The following is a 22073-nucleotide window of genomic DNA, read 5'->3' as shown; positions in this document are numbered from 1 at the left end:
GTTCCTGGGCTCTCAGCCTGCACCGCATGTACTGTACTGAACACTGCAGACGACTGTGACCCCCGGATAATATTTGGCGAAACAGAGAGGAGGTACAGTAAAATGTGGTACAAAAGATTAAGAAATGGGGAGGAGGTCGGGGGACTGGGTGAAAGGCAGCAGGGGGTTGGGGGAAGAGGTGAAAAGTGACGGGATTAAGAACAGTCACGGGGACATAAAGGACAGCCCAGGGAATACAGTCCACAGAGTTGTAACAAAACCCCGTATGGTGTCAGAGGGGTACTGAATTTACCGGGGTGATCAGTTATATAATGTCCAATATATAATGTCCAATCACTGGGTTACACATCTGAAACTAATGTAATATTGTATGTCAACTGTAACTGAAAAATAAAGTTATTGTTTAAAAAAACTGGCCACCTGTTTAGGGCACTTAGCATGAATGGGGCCTGCAGGACTCAAGGCTGCTCTGGGTAAGTCAGGGGTGGGCGGTGAGGGGAGGTGAGGCCAGGACGTGACTGTGAGCCACTACAGACTTTTCGAACTGCCCTACGAGCCCGCTCCCTGCTTCCTCCCAGCGGGGTCAGAAAGAGAACACGGAGCTGTCCATGCTGCCCCACGAGCAGGGGCGGGCTGGACGGACTGGAAACATCGAGAAGCTGGCTGGGCAGGGCGGAGATCAGCGACATGGCGACACTCGGGAGGGAGGGAGAGGTGGTCTGAGGATCAGCGGAAACAGGACGCCAGAGGGAGAGATCAAGGACCCACGGGGCTCGTCATGACCACGTGGTTTGGCTATGACACGCTGCAGCGTGGTCAGATGAGGAACTTTGTGGCAGTCATAAAAAGAGTGTGTCTACCATGAAGAGTGCAGATCTGAGGACCTGGTATTGGACTTTGGAAATTTGTTTTTGGTTCCACGGACCCCACCTGGCACCAAGGGCCCTCTCTGGCACTGACCTGATGGAAGAAAGAAAACGTACCTATGCTTTCCATCATCACACCCGAAACTATCTCCAAGGCCAGGGACAGGCTGGCTCCATGCCCCCAGAGAGCTTTCATAAAGTGAGTGGCACTTGATACCTGTCTCAGTAGCTTCCATGGGCCTGTGTCCCTGCCCGGGACTCAGGTCCTCAACAAGGAAACGACAGAATGTTCTCTGAAGCCCGTCCGCCTAGGTCTGGGAGGACCGTAGCCTCTGAGCACGTAGCACTAGGGGGCCGGGCTCCTTGGTGCTGAGACAGGTCAGTGGCTGACGGATTGGGGTGTATCTGTGAGCTCAGAATTGAGGTGCTGTGAGCGAGAGGACATCTCCTGCCAAGATACTGCTCCTGTCAGAGAAGAAAATTCCTCCTGCACCACAGGTCCTCGATTTCTCACAGGACATTCGGCTCCATGACCATCTAATGGGACCACCATCCCATACACGGTCTGTCGCTGACCAGTGTACACGAGGTGCATGACGGTCATTTGGAAACACACTGCCAGTATTTAACCATGTCTGACCCACGGAACCGACAATTTCACAGGAGACTGGAAGCTTGGCTCCAGGGCCAGACTGCAGGATAGAAACCATCGCTGTTAACTGATGTGACTGGTTGAATTATGCCCCACTCTCTGCCTTTCATATGCTGAAGTCCTAACCCCTGGTACCTCAGACTGTGAACTTATTTGGGTCTTCACAGAGATAATCAAGTTAAAATAAGGTCAGTAGGTGGGCCCTAATCCAACATGACAGGTGTCATCGTAGCAGGGGAAAACGGAGCAGAGACATGCATGGAGAGAGGACAGTGAGAACAGACACGGCGAGGAGACAGCTACCCACTAGCCCAGGGGACAGTCCTGAAAGAGATTCATCCCTCACAGCCTTGAGAGGGAACCAACCAACTCTGCTGATGGCCTGATTTTGGACTCCTAGAACTGTAACACAATTCATTTCTGTTGTTCACGTCGTCTGCACTATGTGACCTACAAAACTAACAGCCAGTATCATCTTAGGCAACTTACAGTCTCTGAGCCTCTATTGACTATCATCAAAAGTGGATCATAATAGTACCTACCCTCACAGGGTTGTTGTGAGTTTAATGTAAGTACAACAGTGCCCAACAGGCAACGAGTTCTCTATCCATATTAGCTATTAGTAGTCTCAGCTTTGGGTCAGGACTAGATTACCTTCAAAGAACACTGTATAGCAACTGAGAACAGCTGGGGAAGCTGAGAAGTTTAGGATCTCCCAAAGCTTCCAAAACTTTGAAGGTGGAATATGAAAGCATTCGAACCGGCCTGGAGTGCCCAAGGAGAGAGGCCATGACCGTGACGGAACACGCACACCCGTCTGCGCTGCCGCCTTCAGAGGCAGCCACAGGGCCCGGCGGGAAAGGCAGCACGGTCTATGGAGAATGGAGCGCTTCACAGAGCCGTGTAACTGTGGGCCTCATGCTTTCTTTTCCGTCCAGGCTCTGCTCTTGATGAACATGCACTGGTTTTCATGCGAATGATTTCAAAACTGGGACAATCACAATTTTTTTTCCCTTAAATTTCATGAGCGTTTCTGCTCAAAATAAAACCCAATTCCAATTGAATTAGTGATATAACCCAAACCATAGCTATGCAATTCTTGAGAGCCAGCATAAAACAAAAACTGCTTGCACATGAGAGACGCCAAGTCGCTAATCCCTGCTAACAACCAAGACCTTCTGCTGAACAACTCCAGGGGGCGCCATTCACACAGAATTCAGCTCCTGCGATGAGACACTACTTACGTGGCAGTCAGGAATGACACGCCCTGGAGCTGTGCAGCACAGCAATCCAGATAACACACACACGTAAAACTGAGTGTATCTTACACGGTAGCATATGTGTAATCAATATTAAAACAGAAGTTTTTCAAAAACTGGGAAGGCTCATTTATAAGACTTCATGATTGAATTTACTATGCGGCTATATTAAAGGAAAGGGCTTAATTCATAACAATAGCCAATACTGCAAAACAAAAATTTAACTGTATTCTAGAATTTGCTGATTGTAGGTCTTCTAAGTGTCGATCTCAGAACCCTTACAAAACTATACAGAATGATGACTACAATGTAATCACTCCTTACAATTAAGAATAAGCTCTCTGATCATTCCCAAATGAAGGGAGAAGAAAGAGTTTCCATAGAGACTTTGCATCTAAAGTTTTTATGTCTTGGATTTGCAAGTATATCAATCAAATAATATTTAATATAAAAAAACAAACTAGAAACATTCTCTGTTCAATCCATTTTCCATACTTCTAACTGGGTGTTTTCAAAAGCTTTCCCTGAAAGGCACTGATTTTGATGATGATTATTTTATTATAAGGCCTAGTATGATGAATGCTCTTTTGAATTGTCTATGAAATCCAGGGTTCCACTCGAAATCTGTAGGGGTCAAGTGTCACCTGAAAGAGATACGGTTGTGATGGATATTTTTAACATTTGCATGTTCCATCACTTCCAGGTTCTGCCCTCAAAGTTCACCAGGAATTTGGATATTGAGACCTTAAAGAACAAAGATAAACTTTCCATCCAAGCTGACCCCTCTCTTCCCTCATCATTGAACGGAAAAGGGTTTTCCTGGAAGTTAACAGGGAGAGACAAACCATCAGACAGTGAAGAACATTCAGAGATTGTAAAATGTTATAAAACTTAAGATAATTTATAGCTTACAAAGGTGGGTTCTTGTTCGAGTTTTTAAACAGTATACATAATTTCACACATATTCATTGGAAAACTAAAAAAGAAGGGAAAATCACCAGGAGAAGCAGGGACACTCAATAAGGTAAATTACTACTGAGTTCCGAAGCAGTCTTTCTGCCCTCCCCCCACAGGGGGTGCATTTCCCACACCCTGCCTGTGACTTTGGCCAGTGAAATGTTAGTGTGTGCGTCATGACCAAAGGGCAACTGGCAGGGCTTTTGTGCCTCTGCTACCCCAATGCACAGAGCAAGACTCTGCTTGCCCCCCTTTTCTAAAGAGGATGGGGTCCTGATGAAGCACAGCCACCTGGCTGGGACCCATCTGAATCAGCTGACTCCTGGAGAACCACAGACACACGAGCTAAATATGTCTACTGTTGTATGCCACTGGTGTTCTGTGATTGTTTGTTACCCAGCGTGTTTGTCGCAGACACTGACTGATACAGCCAATGGCTTACATTTACTAAGGTCTCTTCTTGGTTGACTGAGATGTGAAGCATTTGTGTTTAGCATAAGCTCTATTTCAGTCTAGGTAGAGAGAGCATCCACGCCAAGCCAGGGAACTAGGGGCCCAAGAATGTGTTCTTATTTGAGTGGTGTGTCGTCGGCACACTCATGGTAAAATGTACAGACACACAAATGCCAACATTTAGGGTAATCAAGAGATGGCACATACATGTGAATTTCCAGATTCTCTTGAAAAATGAGAAGATTCAGCAAGCCTGGCGGGGTCCTGCATTTGGGGGGAAGGGGATAACGTACCGCGCGGAGCAGTGGGCTGCCTCTCTTGAGACCGGGCGTGCGCTCTGTAGTTTATTCCCGTTCCTAACAGCTTCTAGCCCTGGAGGCTCTGCATCTCATTCACACAGCAGCTGGGCTGTTGACTTCTTCTTATAATAGTTAAGAGGACACATTTATTTTTTTCTTTCACAATGAGATCGTCACTAATTTACCCAATCTCATATTCTTAAAACTCACCAGGCCATGCCTGGCTGGTGTGGCTCAGTGGTTGAGCATCGACCCATGCACCAAGAGGTCGCCGGTTCGATTCCCAGTCAGAGCACATGCCCAGGTTGTGGGCCTGATCCCCAGTAGGGGGCATACAGGAGGCAGCCAATCAATGTTCTCTCTCATCAATATTTCTATCTCCCTCTCCCTCTCCCTTTCCCTTCCTCTCTGTCTCTAACATCAATAAAGAAAAAAAAAACATTAAAAAACACAAAACTCATCAGGCCATTGACATAGCATGGAAGATGTTTGTTTTTGACATCACGCTCTCTGGCGTTTAATCCCTCAGGACTACCATTTCCCGTGGTTTTGGACTCGCTCCCATGAACCACGATGTCCCTGTATTTAGAGAAGGCTATGTTGCAGAGGTTGAATGGCATCTCGGGAGTTTTTGCCAGAATTCCTCACGGATTCCAGTGTAATTTCTTTTTCTCAGTGCCAATTAAAAAAGTGTTACAGCGGAAGGAGGCAAATTATTTTTCGAGTAACACAAGTGCCTTAATTTTTAATTACGAAACTAGGAAACATTTCTGGTCAGTTTTGGCCATTTTTTCTGTGGGATGCAAACACGAGAGGACGTGTCCGTTTGCAGGCCGGGCACAGCCAGAGTGCAGTCCGTTTGGAAAATGCGACATGCTTTTCCCATTACCTGGGAAGCACGTGGTCAGGTGCTCCATCAGTGCTTCTTGGGTGACAGGTTTTCGTGCCGAGTTCATTGCTGAGATGGCCAAGCAAAGGATTTCCCCGAGTGGAATAAACTGAGATTGACTGATGGGAGACATACTGATTGGTGATACATCACCTGCAGAAAGACAATTTTCAAGTGAGCAGTTCATTAAAAGGCCCAGCCATCTGTCACACACATACCTCACACATACACGCCCCTCCCGTGACTGTCACCCAGTCCCTGTGTTATGAGTACGTGCAACTCCAGACACTGACGTCGTTCATACAAGTCCAGCCCACCCACTCGGGAGGAAAGACTTCCACAGAACAGCGGAAGCTCCAGTGGTCTCCACAAATAAAACCTGCCTTTAAAACCTGAACACTCACTTAAATAGACAGATACCGAAAGGCTGACGACAACGAGACTTGGAGAAACGATCTGTTTTTATTCAGTTGGAGCTGATTTATTTATGAAGTGCCATCTACATCTGGGCAGACGCATTTGTGGTAACGCGAGGATTCATTCATTCAAACAGTGAGTGCCCTTTAGGGTTAAGCATCTGCCGGGGGCTTGGGAATGTGAATAAGGCCCCTTCCTCAAAACATCTCTGCCCTTAAGGAGTTTCTACTCGAGAGGAGGAGACAGAGAAGTAGACCAAAGTTCAAGTGCACCAGACAAGGCTGAACACCAACTTCGGAGCAGAGAGGGGCTGTGGGGTGGGGCTGAGAAGCAGGGGAGGAGAGGTTGGCCGAGGACGTGCAGCCTGAATCCGGGGCTGAAGTCTGAGTGTGGCGGGGGCTGGGGGCTGGGGGCTGGGGGCTAGGGGCTGGGGGCTGGGCATGACTAAGGGGGTGGCAGTCCCACAGGTACGTAGGCATGGCCGAGGACAGAGCTGAGTGTTCAAAGCCTTCATCCCACGAGGGATGGTGAGCATAGAGGGGATCGAAGGAATGACAACAGATGTGAATGAGGGCAGATTACCTCCAGGCGGGGCTGTGGCCTCCTGCATACAAGAGCAGTGGAGGCCAGTAGCCAGGGGGCTGAGAAGGTGACAACATGCAATGCACAGCTTCATTCCTGCCATCTCTACATCACGGTGTGGCGATTTTCCAGGTCCGCTCTAGGAACTCCTAGCTCCCCACAGAGGGAGAGGCTGGGAGAGCCTGCGGCATCACGCGACACCTTCCCCAGAAGGTACCTGGGCCTGCTGGGGTGAACCAGCCTCTGCACTGTCAGCCCTTGGAGCCGGGCCCAGCGCAACCCCTAGTCTGATGGGACTCTCAAGTCCCTTTGGGAAAGAACTTGAACCCTACTTTGATGGACTGAATGGGTTTGATGGATGAAACCAGGCAACAGGGCCTAGGAATAAAAACCATCAGATGAGGGGGGTAGTCTAACAGGTGCACCAGACGAAGCAGCAGGGTCCCAGTGTCAAAGGCCTGAATGCCCCCCCTCCCAGCCAGCTCAGTTCAAGGCTCTCCTCTCCTGCATCCCTTGGGGCTCCAGTCAGCTCTGCTGCGGTGCCATTCTCTGCCACATAGGTATGGAGAGAATAAGACACTTTCCCTAAAACCAGGGAGAGCGAGAACTCAAATCCAAAGCGGGGTAAGGCCAGCAGAGATAAAAATCAGCAGCAACAAGGAACTGACCTGACTTAGAACCCACAAACCTCTGGGCCCGTGGGATGTAAGCATCATAAAGAGAAGGCCTCCGAGATCCCTGCAAATGTCTGATGGGGCGGCACTGGGTGCAGTCTGGAACCTGGAACCCAGGCTGTCACTGTGACATGAGTTTCACGCACTGGCTGGTGAAGCTCAGTCCATATCGGTGACTCAGAAATGACAGGATGATGTGGGCGGGGCACCTCAGTGGGAAGTGTGCTACTTCCTAGAACAGTAGATTTAAATCTTTAAAAAACTGTTCTACCCTTAAGTTCAAACAAAATCTTATTCTAAAGCCTAATGTGCAAACGATGAGCTGGCGGTGATGGTGAACGGCGGAGGTGGGAGTTCAGAGCTCCGTCTGTTCAGCTGTCCCCGCCCGTCGGGGGCCTGCAGCTCAGCTGCGGTCACTCCAGAGAGCTCTTCCGTCTCCCGCCACCGGCTCCAGGGAGGATGAGGACAATGAGGCCACTGCTGGGTTGGCCATCTGGACCTCAGAGTCGCCAGGAATGATTTCGTCAATCGGATGAAAAGGTGAGGTCAGCTGGCAAAGAGGGAGACCAGAGCACGCCCCGGCGCCTCCGCGCTGCCTGCCGTTTGGGAAGGTCATGCTTTCATGACCGAGGACGTCTCAGAAGGTCAGAAATACAACATCACTACATACGATGTTTTAAATGCAGCTCTACTTTCTGATTTTGTATAAGTTACAGGGAACTTGATCTCTTTGTTAAAAAAAAAAAAAGAAAGAACTATTAGCAAAATTAACTAGGTTCCGTGTGCCCTTATGCTTTTAGCTTAAATTATGTGTTCAGTGTCCATGCCATCTTCTAAGCGAATTTCTTTTCATTCGGTGTAGCCAGATAGAAGAGGCAGCAGCTCGAGGGTCTGAACTGCGTTTGCTTGGAGAAAGCTGTTCCACGATCATCGAGAACACGCGCAGTAAGTCTGAACTCGGGATACAGGACAAAATGGAGTTTGGAGGCTCTAAGCGACTATCTCTGTGTCACCTTGATTTTACACTGCGCTAAGAGAAGCCAATTTCCACCCCCGCCCCACAGGCAACCCTGTTTATGTCCAAATGCTGCCAGGGCCTCTTCCCTCTCTGCCCTTCTCCACACCACCCTCAGCTCCCCCCTGGCCCATCACGATGGCTGGAAGACCAGCATTCCCCGTCTTCACAGGGCAAGCAGGCCTTCTGAGGGAAGCACACAACACACCCCTTCCTGCATGAAATCCCACCACGACTGCCACCTGCGCTGGACGATCGGACCTCGGCCCACAGGGTCTGATGTCAGCCCACCGCTGGGACCGTCCGCCACCACTCACCACCTGGGGTCGGAGAACTGCTCGGCGGGATGGGCCTGGAACCAGACTCTTACCAAGCCGCTGTCTTCACTCTCTGCGCATCTGTGTGTCTGTGTGTCCTACTGTACTGTCTGTCTCACCCACGGGAACACGAGCTCCCTGACAGAAGGAAACAGGAGCCACGTTCCCACTACATTCCAGGGCCTAGAACAGGCAGAGCTGACACCCGACAAAAGTGTGTCGAATGAACGAATAGCCATTTACATCATCATCATCCAAGGAACTCCCCAGGGTATTCAAAGGATTGTGATTTTATTCCACATTTTGCTCAATAATTGGAAAACAAACAAAAATTAACAAAAGGCCAAATATATCTAATTTATATGCAATTTCTAAGACTCCCCCTGTTAATAATAATCCCCTAAACACAGCAGTTACCATAGAAAGATAATTATATACTAAGTGATGGTTTAGGACATACATTTGAGATCTGTACTACATAAGTTATAGGTATCTCTCAAACAATGTAACACATTATCCAAATGTACCATGATTTTCTTTGGATCTTATATCAGTCTTGCTTAATGAATCAACTAGTCATTGTTAAAATACACTGCTAGGAAATTCTTCTAACTGGCCCACATTTACGCTCAAAGAAAACAAGGGAATGTAAATACTTCTAAAACATTGTTGGTCATCATCATCTACAGAAACTACTACATTTTGCATAAACTATGAATTGCTGATTGTCTATAATTTATAGGATACATTTTTCTACTGTCAGAATTAGCTCTGAACACATTCATTAAGACAATTCATCTAAAAGCTCATAGCTACTTTGTAGGCTAACACATTCTTTCTTTTTTTTTTTTTATCCTCACCCGAGGACATTTTTCCATTTTTTGTTCAGATAAAGTGGGAGGGAAAGAGAGGAAGAGAGACAGAGAGAGAAAGAGAAAAAGAGAGAGAGAGAGAGAGAGAGAGAGAGAAAGAAACATCGACGTGAATGGGACACATTGAATGGCTGCCTCTCGCACAACCCAACCAGGACTGGGGACAAATGGCAACTGAGGTACATGCCCTTAGCGGGAACCGAACCCTGGTCTCTCTGGACCGCAGGCCGATGCTCTAACCACAGAGCCAAACCAGCTAGGGCACAAATTCTTTCTAAACTTTGAGAATTCTGCCCTATTGTTCTAACACGAAGGGGTAAATAGGTTGTATTTCAGCTTTATTTTCTTACAAACATCCATTTAGGTACAGTCCTCGGGGAACATTTGTCAAATCCAGGACGATTCAGATCAAACCAAGCACGGTGCCTTGGACAGAGTAAGCATTCAACAAATTTCTGGCAAGTGAATTCAAGACGTGAGAAGACATGAAAATGTTACCATGGTAAGTAAACGTCATTGCTTGGAAGAGCATTTAACATCAATTTAAAATACCTCAGTGAACACTTGGCTATTGCTCCCATCTAAGGTGCTAGTCGCTGAGAAGCATGAGGACCAAGAGACATGTGCCCGGTGGTGACGATGGGGTGGAGGAGGGAGACCTGGTGGAGGGGGGAGGGCGAGCCGAGCGTGAAGCAGCATGCTGGGCCTGGGAGCTGGGCAAAGCTTGGCGCTATGACGGCAGGCCGGTGGCGAGATGGAGAGGAAGGCAGAAGCCAGATCCTGCTTAGCTGAAGGCTTCAGTCTTATTCTTGGTGCTAACGAGGAACCACTGCATGTATTTATACAGAGGAATCACATGGCACAACTGTGTCAGAAATCACTGCTGTGCAACTGTAGAGAACAAACCGGCAACTGTTACAATCACCCAGGCAACTGACGGGAGGGTCTGGCCACTGGCAGAACTCAGGTGTATGCTCTCGTACTGTCTGCACCTGGTGACCTCCTCAGAATTAGCTTTTCACGCACACACGTTTTTACTATCTAAACCCCTCTCTCTATTCTCCCAGCCAACTTTAGGCCAGTTACTTTAGCTGGAATTATTTCCAAAAAATTCTCTCTCACATAATTAATTCATCCTTTCAAGAAATATATCTGAGTGCCCATTACATACCCAGTAACTTTAGGTACTCGGGTTCTAAATGATTCCTATCTTGGTTCTAGTTGGGGGGGAGAGGGGGATTCCACAAACCATACTGCAATAAAGTTGTGTCCTTTATGAATGCTATTTTCTTTTTCAGTCATGATTTTGGGTCCTCTGTACCCAACCTTTGCATTTGAGGGAGGACGACACAACTCCTAAGAAGATGTGACTTTCATGACAACTTACATTCACCCCCTCCCAGAGGCTAGCCGTAGCTTTCCAAAGATACCTACTAGAAAAGCAAACACAAATCTATTTTCTTCCATCTAAAGTACCCATCTTCATACTAATGTATGAGGAGAAGAAAGCCATTTCCCCAGGTGAACCTCATCATCATCAACAGCAAGCTTCACGGTCCAGCTTCTATTTTAATCTTCTTTAAGTAATCTGAGTTTTTCCCCAAGCACCAGTGTTCCTGTTTTCCTGTTTGTTTTTAAGTACTATTTTTTCATCATAAATGTCAACTTATTCTGTCCTCTGCATTGAACAGTTATCTTTGACCCTAATGAAGTTCATGAACCAAAGCAACCTACCTGTACTTACAGTACTGGTTTGTCCTTGGGAAATTCCCCATATAGAAGACACCCAGCCCTGGCCGGTGTGGCTCAGTGGTTAGAGTGTGGGTTTGAGTCCAGTCAAGGACACGTACCTTGATTTCGGTGTGGTCCCCAACCCTGGTCGAGGTCGTATGGGAGGCAACCAGTCAATGTGTCTCTCTCACACTGATGTTTCTCTCTCACTCTCTCTCCCTCCCACTCTATCTGAAGATAAATGGAGAAAAAAAATATCCTCAGGTGAGGATTTTTTTAAAAAGGTACTCAGGAGTTATTTCGAAAGTGCCCAGGCTCTTAAACCAAATATAGGGTGTCCCCGAAAAATGTATACACAACCCTGAATAATTACAAAGCTAGTGTTTATTAAAATACATTTCATTTTCAAAATGTACTAGATTCTACATTTCTTGGAGACATCCCATACAATGACCGCTCCGCGCCCAGTTCCTCGTCCGTGAGATGCCAGTTTGGACGAAGCGACTCCCAGCATTCCTCCAGGCTCTCAAATGCTCAGCTTCCATATCAGGGAGGCAGAGTTCTGGCATAAAAACACAACACAGAACTCTTGTCTAGCTATTATTTCCATCTTGCTGGAGACACTATTTCAATGCTCATCCCATCTGAGAAAGTAGGCTTTCATTTTAAAAAGACTAGCAAAATACAGAGCTATTCATTTTTTCCCTTTTAATAAAGCCTTCATAATTTACTCCTTCTAATTCAAAGTCTTGTTCAGCTTTGTTCCTCGGGACCAAAGTGAGCCTGTTTTTGTTCTCTGGACTGCCAAAATTAACACTAACGTTAAAATTATAGATGCCAATAAAATTACCACATGCAGTAGATACTGCGACTCATAAAAATGGTCCAACTTGCTTGTAAAATGTACAGGCGCACAGCGACAGTACAACCCCATTCCTTTCAACAAACCAGTCACAGAACTGCTCTTGGGCCAAGTTTTACCTTAAATACCCCTGGGCCTGGGGAAATCATAAGCTCTCTGAGGTTAAGTAAACAACTGCTCTGATGCAAAGCATCAGACAAATCTTGTGTTTTACAGTTTAGTCCAATTTATTAATCCTAATTTTATGTATTAATGTCGTTCGGTTCTTTTAACAGGCGGTCTACGACAGTATATTTTTTCAAGTCGCCGTAAAGAAAACACACGTCCCCTTCCCGTGCGTTCTTGCAGGGGGCACGGCCCAGGTCGCCACCGGCCCGCATGCTGCTGTCTGAGGCAGCTCTCCCATGAAACCCAGTTACTGTACCTGACTTTCAAATGCTTGCTTTTGAAATTTAAAAGAAAACTGCCATTGAAAGAAGGCACTTTTACCAATTTATGGTATGTTTGGTTTAAATGCCAGTGATTTCAGAAATTTAAGGCTGGGCCCTCAATGCAACAGTCAACAGAAGGGAAGCTGACATAAAAAGGAATTTCAGAACATTTAGAAATTCTATAAGAGCTTCTCTAAAAGTTTGTGAATGTTTTATTTCAACACTTGATGGGTCTCTTAAAGACGGTCCAATTCCTAAGCTATTATTTGAATAAATTATTTTAATTTAAAGCACGATGTAAATAAGAAACTCTTGTTAATAATACTAAAGTTAATGGTGTCCATCGTTAAATCTTACTAAGAAACTGCTTTTTAAAAATTTTTTTTTCCTTATTGATTTTAGAGAGAGAGGAAGGGAGAGAGTGAGAGAGATAGAAACATCAATGAGAGTGAACACTGATTGGCCGCCTCCTGCACGCCCCCCACTGGGGATCAGGCCCACAACCTGGGCATGTGCCCTGCCCGGGAATCGAACCTGTGACCTCTTGGAGCATGGATCAACGCTCCACCACTGAGCCACACTGGCCAGGCTTACTAAGAAAGTTCTAATGAGAGGAGGATTAAACAAGAACCAGCAAAATGGCATAAGCTGTGGGTGCATGTGCGCGCGCGCGCGCACACACACACACACACACACACACACACACACAGACATGGGTTATGGCTACCACACCACCTGAATCTTTCTGTCCAATGCAGAGAGATGTCTAATGCAGCCAGGTGAAATGACAAATCAATCAGCTCATTGGTTTGCAAAAGAAACTCATCATCTTCCCCAGTCCACACGTTCCCATTAGTTATATTAACTACTGCTTTTCTTCCTGTGATTTGACCATGGATTAATAGCTGTCATGAGATAAACAGAGGCAGACAAGCCAGAAAAAGTGGAGGATCCAGCAGAGAAAGGCAGTCAATGGACAGTGATGGGGGAGACTTCCTTAACCAGGGAGCCGACTCCACCATCACTAGGATGATGATTAACATTTCTCTAATCATAAATAGCTAATACCTTTAGACCATTCTGCTACTGCAATAGATTTGTAGCTTAAATATTATATGCTTCATTACTGGCTGAGTGGCTCAGTTGATTGGAATGTCCTCCCGTACACCAAAAGGTTGTAGGTTCGATTCCCAGTCAGGGCACACACCTAGGTTTTGGGTTTGATCCCTGGTAGGGGTGCATATAGGAGGCAACTGATCAGTGTTTCTCTCCCACATCAATGTTTCTCTCTCTCCCTTCCTCTCTCCAAAAATTAATAAAAACATATCCTCAGCTGAAAATTAAAAAAAAAATGTACATGCTTCAAACCTTTGCTCAGGTTCTACATTGTAACCAAGTGTGGGGTGTGTTAGGCACTATGGAATAACACCCAGCAGAGTACTAGACACACACAGGCACTCGAGTGTGTTGAATAAACAGGTACACATACAGACAAGGCAAGGTAAGGCTAACTGCCGAGATGTTTGCCATCACCAGCTGCCACCTTGCTCTCTAGTTAAAGCCATTCACCACCAAGGATAAAATGATAAAATACGGGTCCTCATTGACAACAATTGGTAAGATCTCAGCTATCATTCTGTAACGCACCGGCTGACGAGTTCCTATGGAATACAGTCTTCCTTTACTTTATTAAAAGGACACCATGTAGAACAGAATCTAAATCCTACTTCCCTTCTATTCCTTCTCCAGTGTGTTTCAGGACCCGGCCTAAGACTAGAAACATACTAGATGCTCCGATTTCCACGGATGGCATTTCTCAACTGTACTTTAATACATCAGTCTAGACTCCCCAGGGTCATTCTTGTCCCCTCTTTATACGTTAGAATCACCATAGCTGTTTCTCAAAATTGTGTTCTTTGCTTCATCAGTTTAGGAATCACAATTTTACTGTGACTGATTTCTGTAAAATACAACTGTAATGGAACCACAAGCCCTAATTAAATACAGTTTGGATATGTGTATGTTGACGGTTCCCAAATTACAACAAAATTATACTGAATGGCTGCTGCTGACTCCCCAACAACTGAACGCCAACTGCCATGGAAGTTGTTATAAAATAACTACACAGTGCGTAGGGGGATGAAAGAGTAGAGAGCCAGGCAGACACACGGAGAACACTCCCGACTCACAGCACTGAGAAGGAACTTTTCTCTCCAAAGTTCGGCATCATGAGACTACAGTGGAGGCCATGAACTTTGTCATCAAAACCTTAGGTTCAGTGCCCACTGAACCTAAGTAGTTGTATGAATTGTGGCAAATTATTTAATTTTTTGAGTCTCAATGTCTTCTTTTACAAAGTGTACACAGTGGCGTTTACTTCATAGAGGTACTGAGGGCATTAAATGCCATAATGGGAGGTAATGTCTGCACTGTCCCAGGGACCTTAGAAGAGAGAACCAAATATTTAATATTTAATAAATGGTAGCCAGCATTAAAATTGTCCCCCCTCCCCAAGCCTATCTGAATTTATATTGAATATACTTTTCTATCGTGTTTAAACTTCTACCAACAGGAAAATCATCTGGTCCTAAAAAAGAAATATGTTTTTTTAAAAACAATAAACAGCGGCATCTGTGGGAAGGCTAAAAGGCCCAAGGTCTTTCTTACACTAGAATTAATTAGTGTAGTCAGATTGCTCCCCTCCTTATCCATGAGCACGTGCACTGAATGAATGGAATATTTTGACTGGGAAGCAAAAAAGTTCATATATATATGGCATTTGGGACGTATTACTGAGCCGGGAGAAAATGGCCTTAGAGCAAATGAGAAACATGAATTACATAAGGACTTTGGAGAGAGAAGGGGACTGAGAGATGGGAAAAAATATAAATAAAGAGTTACAATAATATCAAAAATAGCACAAAAAGTTGGTCTCCTTCAAAATTTTGGCTGGGCCAATCTTTTACCTAAAAAAGGAAAAGGAGACTCAGCACTTAATTAAACACTCTTAGTACTAGAGATTGGTGCACAAAGAATTAAGTGATTTCTGACAGAACCTGGGATGCTGAAAGCCATTTTGGTTCTCTCTTCTAAGGAAAACGTTCTGTAGGATTGAAAAAATCTCCCACACAAACTTTCAGAATTACACACACTCCTGACTTAAGGATGGCTTGTCCAGTAAATGTTCTTCTTCCTGATTAAGAAAACCACAATCGCCCTGCTGATTTGGCTCAGCAGTTAGAGCGTCAGCCCGAGGACCAAAGAGTCAGGGGTTCGATTTTGGTCAAGGGCATGTACCTCGGTTGCAGTTCATCCCCAGCCCCAGCTGAGGTCGTGCAGGAGGCAACCAGTTGATGTGTCTCTCTCATATAAACGTTTCTCTCTCCCCCTCCCATTCTATCTGAAGATAAATGGAAAAATATCCTCAGGTGAGAATTTAAAAAAAGTAAATAAAACCATAATCAATGTCCATATTTAAGGGCTCCCCTTTACATTTTTCTTAACAATAACCACCCCCTACAGGCGGTGTGAGGCACTGTCCGTACCCCATCTCGGGTAACAACAAGCATCCTGTCTACAGTTACGTGTATAACCCCCGAGGTCTACCTTAGCATTACTCTACCCCATGAAGACTCTTAAAATGAACAAAACAGATCATTCTCACCCTTCACGACAAATTAACACTTTCCAAACTGCCTCTCTTCTTATTCAACTATTTACTGAGTGGTTTCCACATGTAGGGAACTCTAGGAGATGTGAATTGTAGAAAAAGGCATAAATCTTGATCCCTGTCTTCAACGAGCTTACAACTTAGGTGGGGAGACAGGGCAAAAATGTGCGAGCATATAAACAATTGTATGTGTTCAAATTACTGTTTAAAATACCCTTAGCAGACATATAACAAGAAAATATGTAAATGACTAGCAAATTAATTTGTCATGGACATTTATTCATGTGTAACTATATGTGTGTGTCTGTGTGTATATGCACACACACTCACAAAGAGAGAGACATTGATGAGAGGACTAAAAAGGACCTCCAGTTGAACGGGATCAGGGCGAGCTTTGCGTGGGAAGGAGACTTGGAACAGGGTCTTGAAGGAGGAATAGAATTGAATTGATGGGGATGGGGCCATTACATAACTGTATTTTCAACGTATTACGCTTGTATTTTCCCTGACCAAACACCCTTTAAAACTGACCCAACATTCTCAATTTTGCTTCTAAGATGAAAGTGCTGTGCTCAAAGAAGAGCCACCCTCGACAACGAGGAAGGACACGTGCTCCCCTTCCTCCCGTGGATGAGTTATGGGGTGAGCATGAGAGCAAAAAGAAGAGACATGCTCAAGGAGCCCAGCCACTAAACAGTCTGCATTATTTTTAAATGTTCTCATTATTATTACAAATCACATGAGGGATTTAACACTCTCAGAAATGTCTTTAATAAAAAAGTGCTAACGCTGTAAATTTGATGAGGTGGTAAAACCATGCTTATGGATGTGCCAAGTTTCCCTTTGGAAACGGAGCCTGTAATCAACTTTTGAGGACCAAACTTTAGCATCTCACTATTGGGAGAAAAAATCAAAATCAAAACAAAAAGGTTTTGTGTGAAAAGCCCATGGATGTGAGAAAACATCTGAACCCTCAAGCAGACGAGGATGAAACACGCCTACTTCCTTAGTGGGTAAAAGCAGCCTCGATGTGATGGTAGTAATGTCAGAAACAGTCTTGAGCAGATAAATCAGGTTTTCTTGGATTTTAGTGCATTGTGAGTAGGTTAACAGGCCAAATCACACACCACATTTCAGAGGCTAGATTAATGGAGAAGAAAAAATTTCAAATAATGTTTACTGAATGCCTCCATCAGAGGAATGAAGAGATATTACAGCCAATGGGAATCTGAAGCAGTTTAATTATTTCCTATTCAAACATCCTACAGCTGTCAGACTTTCCGGTTCAGAGGTGACGCTCTGGGAAGTACCACGCTGGCAGGTCGCACCTGGGGGGCAGCCTACGGGGGGCTTTGGACTGCTCAGGATGGAGGCGGGAGATTATAACAGCGAGACCACTTTTCCGAGGACAGTGCACCCTCGTCAAAGGGGTTGTAGACATTTTACCATATTTCTTTGCACACAACAACTCTTGAAAGAAAAGCAGGGGCAACCTACCTGACCCTTTCTGGACTGGCTCCATCCCCCAGGTAGCTTTGACGCTAAAGCCTGGTGCATGCTAGGGGTTTGCATCCAGGCACAAGAAGGAGCCAGTAACAGAAACGGACGTCCTAGAATCTGGAATAAGAAGAGAGAGTAAACTTCCGAGTAATAACATCCGAAACGAGCATGTCAGATTGGCCATGGAGGGCATGTGGCACACAACAGGAAACTGGTACTTTACCTTCGGAGGTCTACTTTTAAAAAATGAGTTCCAGAACTCTCAGCTCTTCTTACAATTCAGGGCTCGAGATACGGGTACCAGTTCAGTTCAAAAGCACCTTTGAAAGGCTTTGTGCATGGACTTGGCTGGTGACAAGTTTAGGGAAAAAACTCCTCTTTACCATTCTTTGATCCTATTTGCTGGCACAGCGGGAATCTTGTCCCGCGCCCATCCCATAGATCACAGCCACGTGTACTGAGCAACATCCCACTGCAGTGCTCGGGAATCTGCAGTGTCACGCCTCTTCTGCCTTGTTCTCTGCAAAGTGAAGTCATAGGGACGGATCAGCCAACCTGACTTCTCACTACCCTGCCCAGAATCCTTTGTGAACTGAAATGAGTCATCGCTCCAAGAAAAGCTCCAGCCTCTGGTGTGCGCGGGCTCCTTTGTCTGTGCGCTGCAGGGACGCGGGCTGGGAATGGACCCCCGGCCCAGGGCTGCAAGGGGCACATCCTCCTCTCCAAGGGGCCCAGGTCCCCTCGCATGCATTAGCACCAACTCTTATTTTTTTAATCATTAAAACAGGAAAAAGGGCACATACCTCCGGATGCTTGAAGAAAAAAACACACACATTAAAATTGATCTAGCGTCATATACTCACCAGTCTGTAATTATAAACCTGACACATTCTCTCTCTCTCTCTCCTTTTTTTTTTTTTTTAAAGCTGTCTTTTCATTGTAATGAAGGACGAAGCTCCCTCCTGTGTGTACCAGGCCGTTCTACTGCGCGCTGGCTCAAAGTTTAGCTGCAGTGAGCCATTTGTCATGAATTCCAGTTGCGAGCAAGCCCTTGCAAGCCTGGTCTGGTGGCAGCGGCTCAGCCGGCGGCTCCAGCAAAGGCACCGCCGCCCGCGCCGCTTCCGCCCAGAAAGGCAGCGTTGGGAATGAGGTCACTATGTCAGGAACCGTTCTCAGCGAGCAGTTCTCCCGCGCTCACACACAACTGACATCCACAGGGGTGCGAGTCATAGGGTTTTTTTTATATCGCTGCTTCGTTTGCCTTGAAAATATTTTTTATGTCTAAGATCAGTAAGGCAAAAAAAAAAAGAAAAAAGTCCATCACACATCTGTGTAAAAACGTCTCTTCGCTGCACTGTTGGTACCACGCGTACTCTATCTGCTCCGCGCTGAACGACTCCTGCCTGTGCGTGTGTACATACTGTTTCCATGCACAAACACAGACACACACACAGAGGAACTTACTTCAGCAGGACCATAGAGAAAACAAGTAGTCTTTATTTAGAGTACAAGAAATAACACAAACATCTCAGGAGGAAAAGGGGGGTGGGAGTTAGGACAAAAGAAAGACGGGGTATCAGCAATCACATGAAAACCAGAGAAAAATGGAGTCCGAGAGGAAGAGAGTAATCCAGAAAGAAATGAATTCTATGGTACCAGCAATAACACTGCCCAAACTCCCCCTAACAAAATAATACCAAAGCAGGCACCTCTCCCTGTCACCATTCAGGAGCTGAAGAGACAGTGGTAAACTAACCCAAGCTCAGAAACTAAACAGATCTGGGTAGCAGATGATAACTCTACAGACGATTCTCCCACAGCCTCACGGGTACAGTAGCTAAGTTACAATGAATACGAAGTACGGGGCACAGCTGGAGCTGGGAAGAGCACACATGTAATGTCCCTCTCAGTGAGGCTACGCCAACTCTCCCCCAGGCTAAAATCCCACCAGAATCCTATCCTCTCTTAACTCCTGTCTTCAGGCACCGCCTCCCACAGGGCTCTGGTCTCACCCAAGCCAGCAAATACCCTCTGGTGTAACCCTACACAGTGAGTCCCATTCCACCCTTACAAAGCTGAGAAAATATATAACCCCCTTCTGCCTGAGGACTCACCCAAATAATCTACAAATAATGGCCCATCCCTACGTCCCAAGTCATCTCTTCTAGTTGTGCACAGTTGGGGACACTCAGAAGGAAGCGTGCACTCTCTACGTTCACGCATCCATCACCTGGCACATGTGTCTCAGCATTATTGTCTCAGTTCCTGCAACCCTCTGACACTTTCAGATCCTCTGCCCTCATTGTTTCCATGGTTGGCTCCCACTCTGGTGTATTGATTTCCCTCTTCAAGTGTTGTATGAAGAAGCAGATATACTCCAGCTGAGTTCCACCCCCGGGGCGATCCCCTCCCCGGTTCTGGACTCTATGGTCACATGGTCTAAGACTACAGTAGGTTACTGGCTGCTGCGTCACACTGTCAACTCCCAGAGAACTCCTTCACATGAACTGCTATGAACCCAGGTCTCATTTGTGCACATAAAAAGAAAAACCTCATCAGTGATGCCTTGTATGCTTCACCAGAAATGGCCTGTTCTTGATTTTTACCTTCCATGTGGTTTTCTCTCATTGGCTGTGTCGCCCAGGGTCCCATCCATGCCGCAGACTGAGCCGGGGGCCTAGCACCGGGGCCTCCACTGGCAGCTCGGCTGCACTCCACTCTCTTGGGGTTTGGTTGTGTCGTTAGTTATAAATCCACCTAAATCCACCTCAGTCAGCCCATTCTTGTCAGGCACAGTCTGATGGCCATCAGGTCAGAGTGTATGCCTAACAAATACCTGCACCTTAAGAATGCAGTGATGGCCCAGCCGGTGTGGCTCAGTGGCTGAGTGTCAACTCAGGCACCAAGAGGTCGCCGGTTTGATTCCCACTCAGGGCACATGCCCAGGTTGTGGGCCAGATCCCCAGTGGGGGGCATGCAGGAGGCGGCCAACTGATGGTCTCTCTCATCGATGTTTCTCTCCACCCCCCACCCCCGTCTCTCTAAAAATCAATAAAGAAAAAAAAATTTTTTTTTTAAAGAATGCAGTGATGTAACTCTATAACAAATGGAGCAGAAATGAACATCTAAACAGAGATATCTTTGGTTCTGGCAATGTAGGAGACTCTGGGGAAGCTCTAGGTCATTGGGCCACTTCTTGATATCTAAAAACTCAAGTTTCCTCTATGATATAGAAAAGGTTATAAGTGGGTAAAGAAAAACAAATACTAAAAGGGATAGAAAAATACAAAGAAAAGTGTACTCAAATTTTTTAATATCCTAACATGTATGTCTATTGATAGGCCTACTATGCCCATAAACAGAAACTCACTCAAATTTTACAAGGACCCAATAAGGTAAGTACTATTATTATCCCCATTTTTTTCTTTTAGAGAGAGTGGAAGGGAAGAAAGGAGAGAGAGAGAAAGAGAGACAAACATCAGTGTGACAGAGGCACATCAGTTGGTTGCCTCCCACATGCACCCTGAGCAGGGCTGGGGATCAAACGTGCAACCCAAGTACATGCCCTAAGGCTCTAACCACTGCTCACCGGCCAGGGCATTATCCTCATTTAAAAAAGAGATTAACTGCCTTCCTCAGGCTCCCACAGCTGGTAGGTGGCTGAGGCAGGAATTTAATCTGGGGCAGGAGGCCCCAGAGTCTGTGATTTTAACCGCCATACACACTGCCTCTTAACTATTATAATAAAATTACCACTAAACACAATTTTTTTAAAAACCTATAGCTCAATTATTAAATTCAAACTGAAGCCCATTCACTTAGTTAGCACATGAGCCAGCGAGGTTAAGCTCACGGGCTCTGTCTCCTTAGTGGCAGTGTTTCCCCAGTTTTACGATCCCCGATGGACTGCCCTCCAGCCTCAAGCCACAGACTGCTACTAAAAGAGCATGCAAATGAGTGTAATTGATCGGTCAAAACCATAAACATACGCTCATGTTGTGGTCCTACCAACAGCAAGATGAGTTTTATGATGCACACCTTAGCCTCAACAGAGAAATAAAGGTGAGACAGACACTCTGATGTTTCAGACGGCAGTCTGCGACAGAGACAGAGGCTCCAGAATCAACCACAGACATCGTCAGCTTCCTTCTCTTCTCCCCGCTGCCTCTTGCTCTTGTTAATAACAGCTTCAGTATTACAGTCAAGAGTCATGAACATCATGTGGGACATCGCAGTGGCGACGCGCTCAGCTGATGAGGTGTGGGCAGAGGTTGTGCTTGGCACTGGACTGGCCCCTGGGCAAAAGATTAAGCAGTGGCACCACACAGGGACACAGTCATCCAGGATCTTTAAAACGTGCTTTGATGATGAATAGTGTGGCACAATCTTAGAGCTACTACACTTGATAGCAGAGGGCAATATTCATTGGGTGCCTAATGTGTAAGAGTGTAGGTAATGCAGAGCAGGTACACTGGTACGTACAAACCTTCCTATGAACCAACGGCATGGTCTCTACCCTCATGAAGCTTACAGTGCAACCAAGGAGATAAGACATTCACACATAAAAAATGCACAAGGCAGAGTTTGTCAAAAGGGATAAACAGGTAACAGGCACCCCTACGAATTC

General features: G+C 45.9%; 1 protein-coding gene across 1 annotated transcript in view; it reads right to left on the bottom strand.

The window, feature by feature from the left end:
* Window positions 1-22073, bottom strand: part of STOX2 (storkhead box 2) — a 101917-nt gene that overhangs the window by 10468 nt on the left and 69376 nt on the right. The window contains exon 2 of the mRNA XM_036250034.1: window positions 5376-5528. Coding sequence (XP_036105927.1) covers window positions 5376-5528 — 153 coding nt within the window. The remainder of the gene's footprint in view (window positions 1-5375; window positions 5529-22073) is intronic.

The sequence above is a fragment of the Molossus molossus genome, unplaced genomic scaffold (assembly GCF_014108415.1).
Source record: "Molossus molossus isolate mMolMol1 unplaced genomic scaffold, mMolMol1.p scaffold_m16_p_9, whole genome shotgun sequence".
Taxonomy (NCBI): Eukaryota; Metazoa; Chordata; class Mammalia; order Chiroptera; family Molossidae; genus Molossus; species Molossus molossus.
Note: the sequence above shows the minus strand (reverse complement) of the source record. Positions and strands in the feature narration are given on the sequence as shown.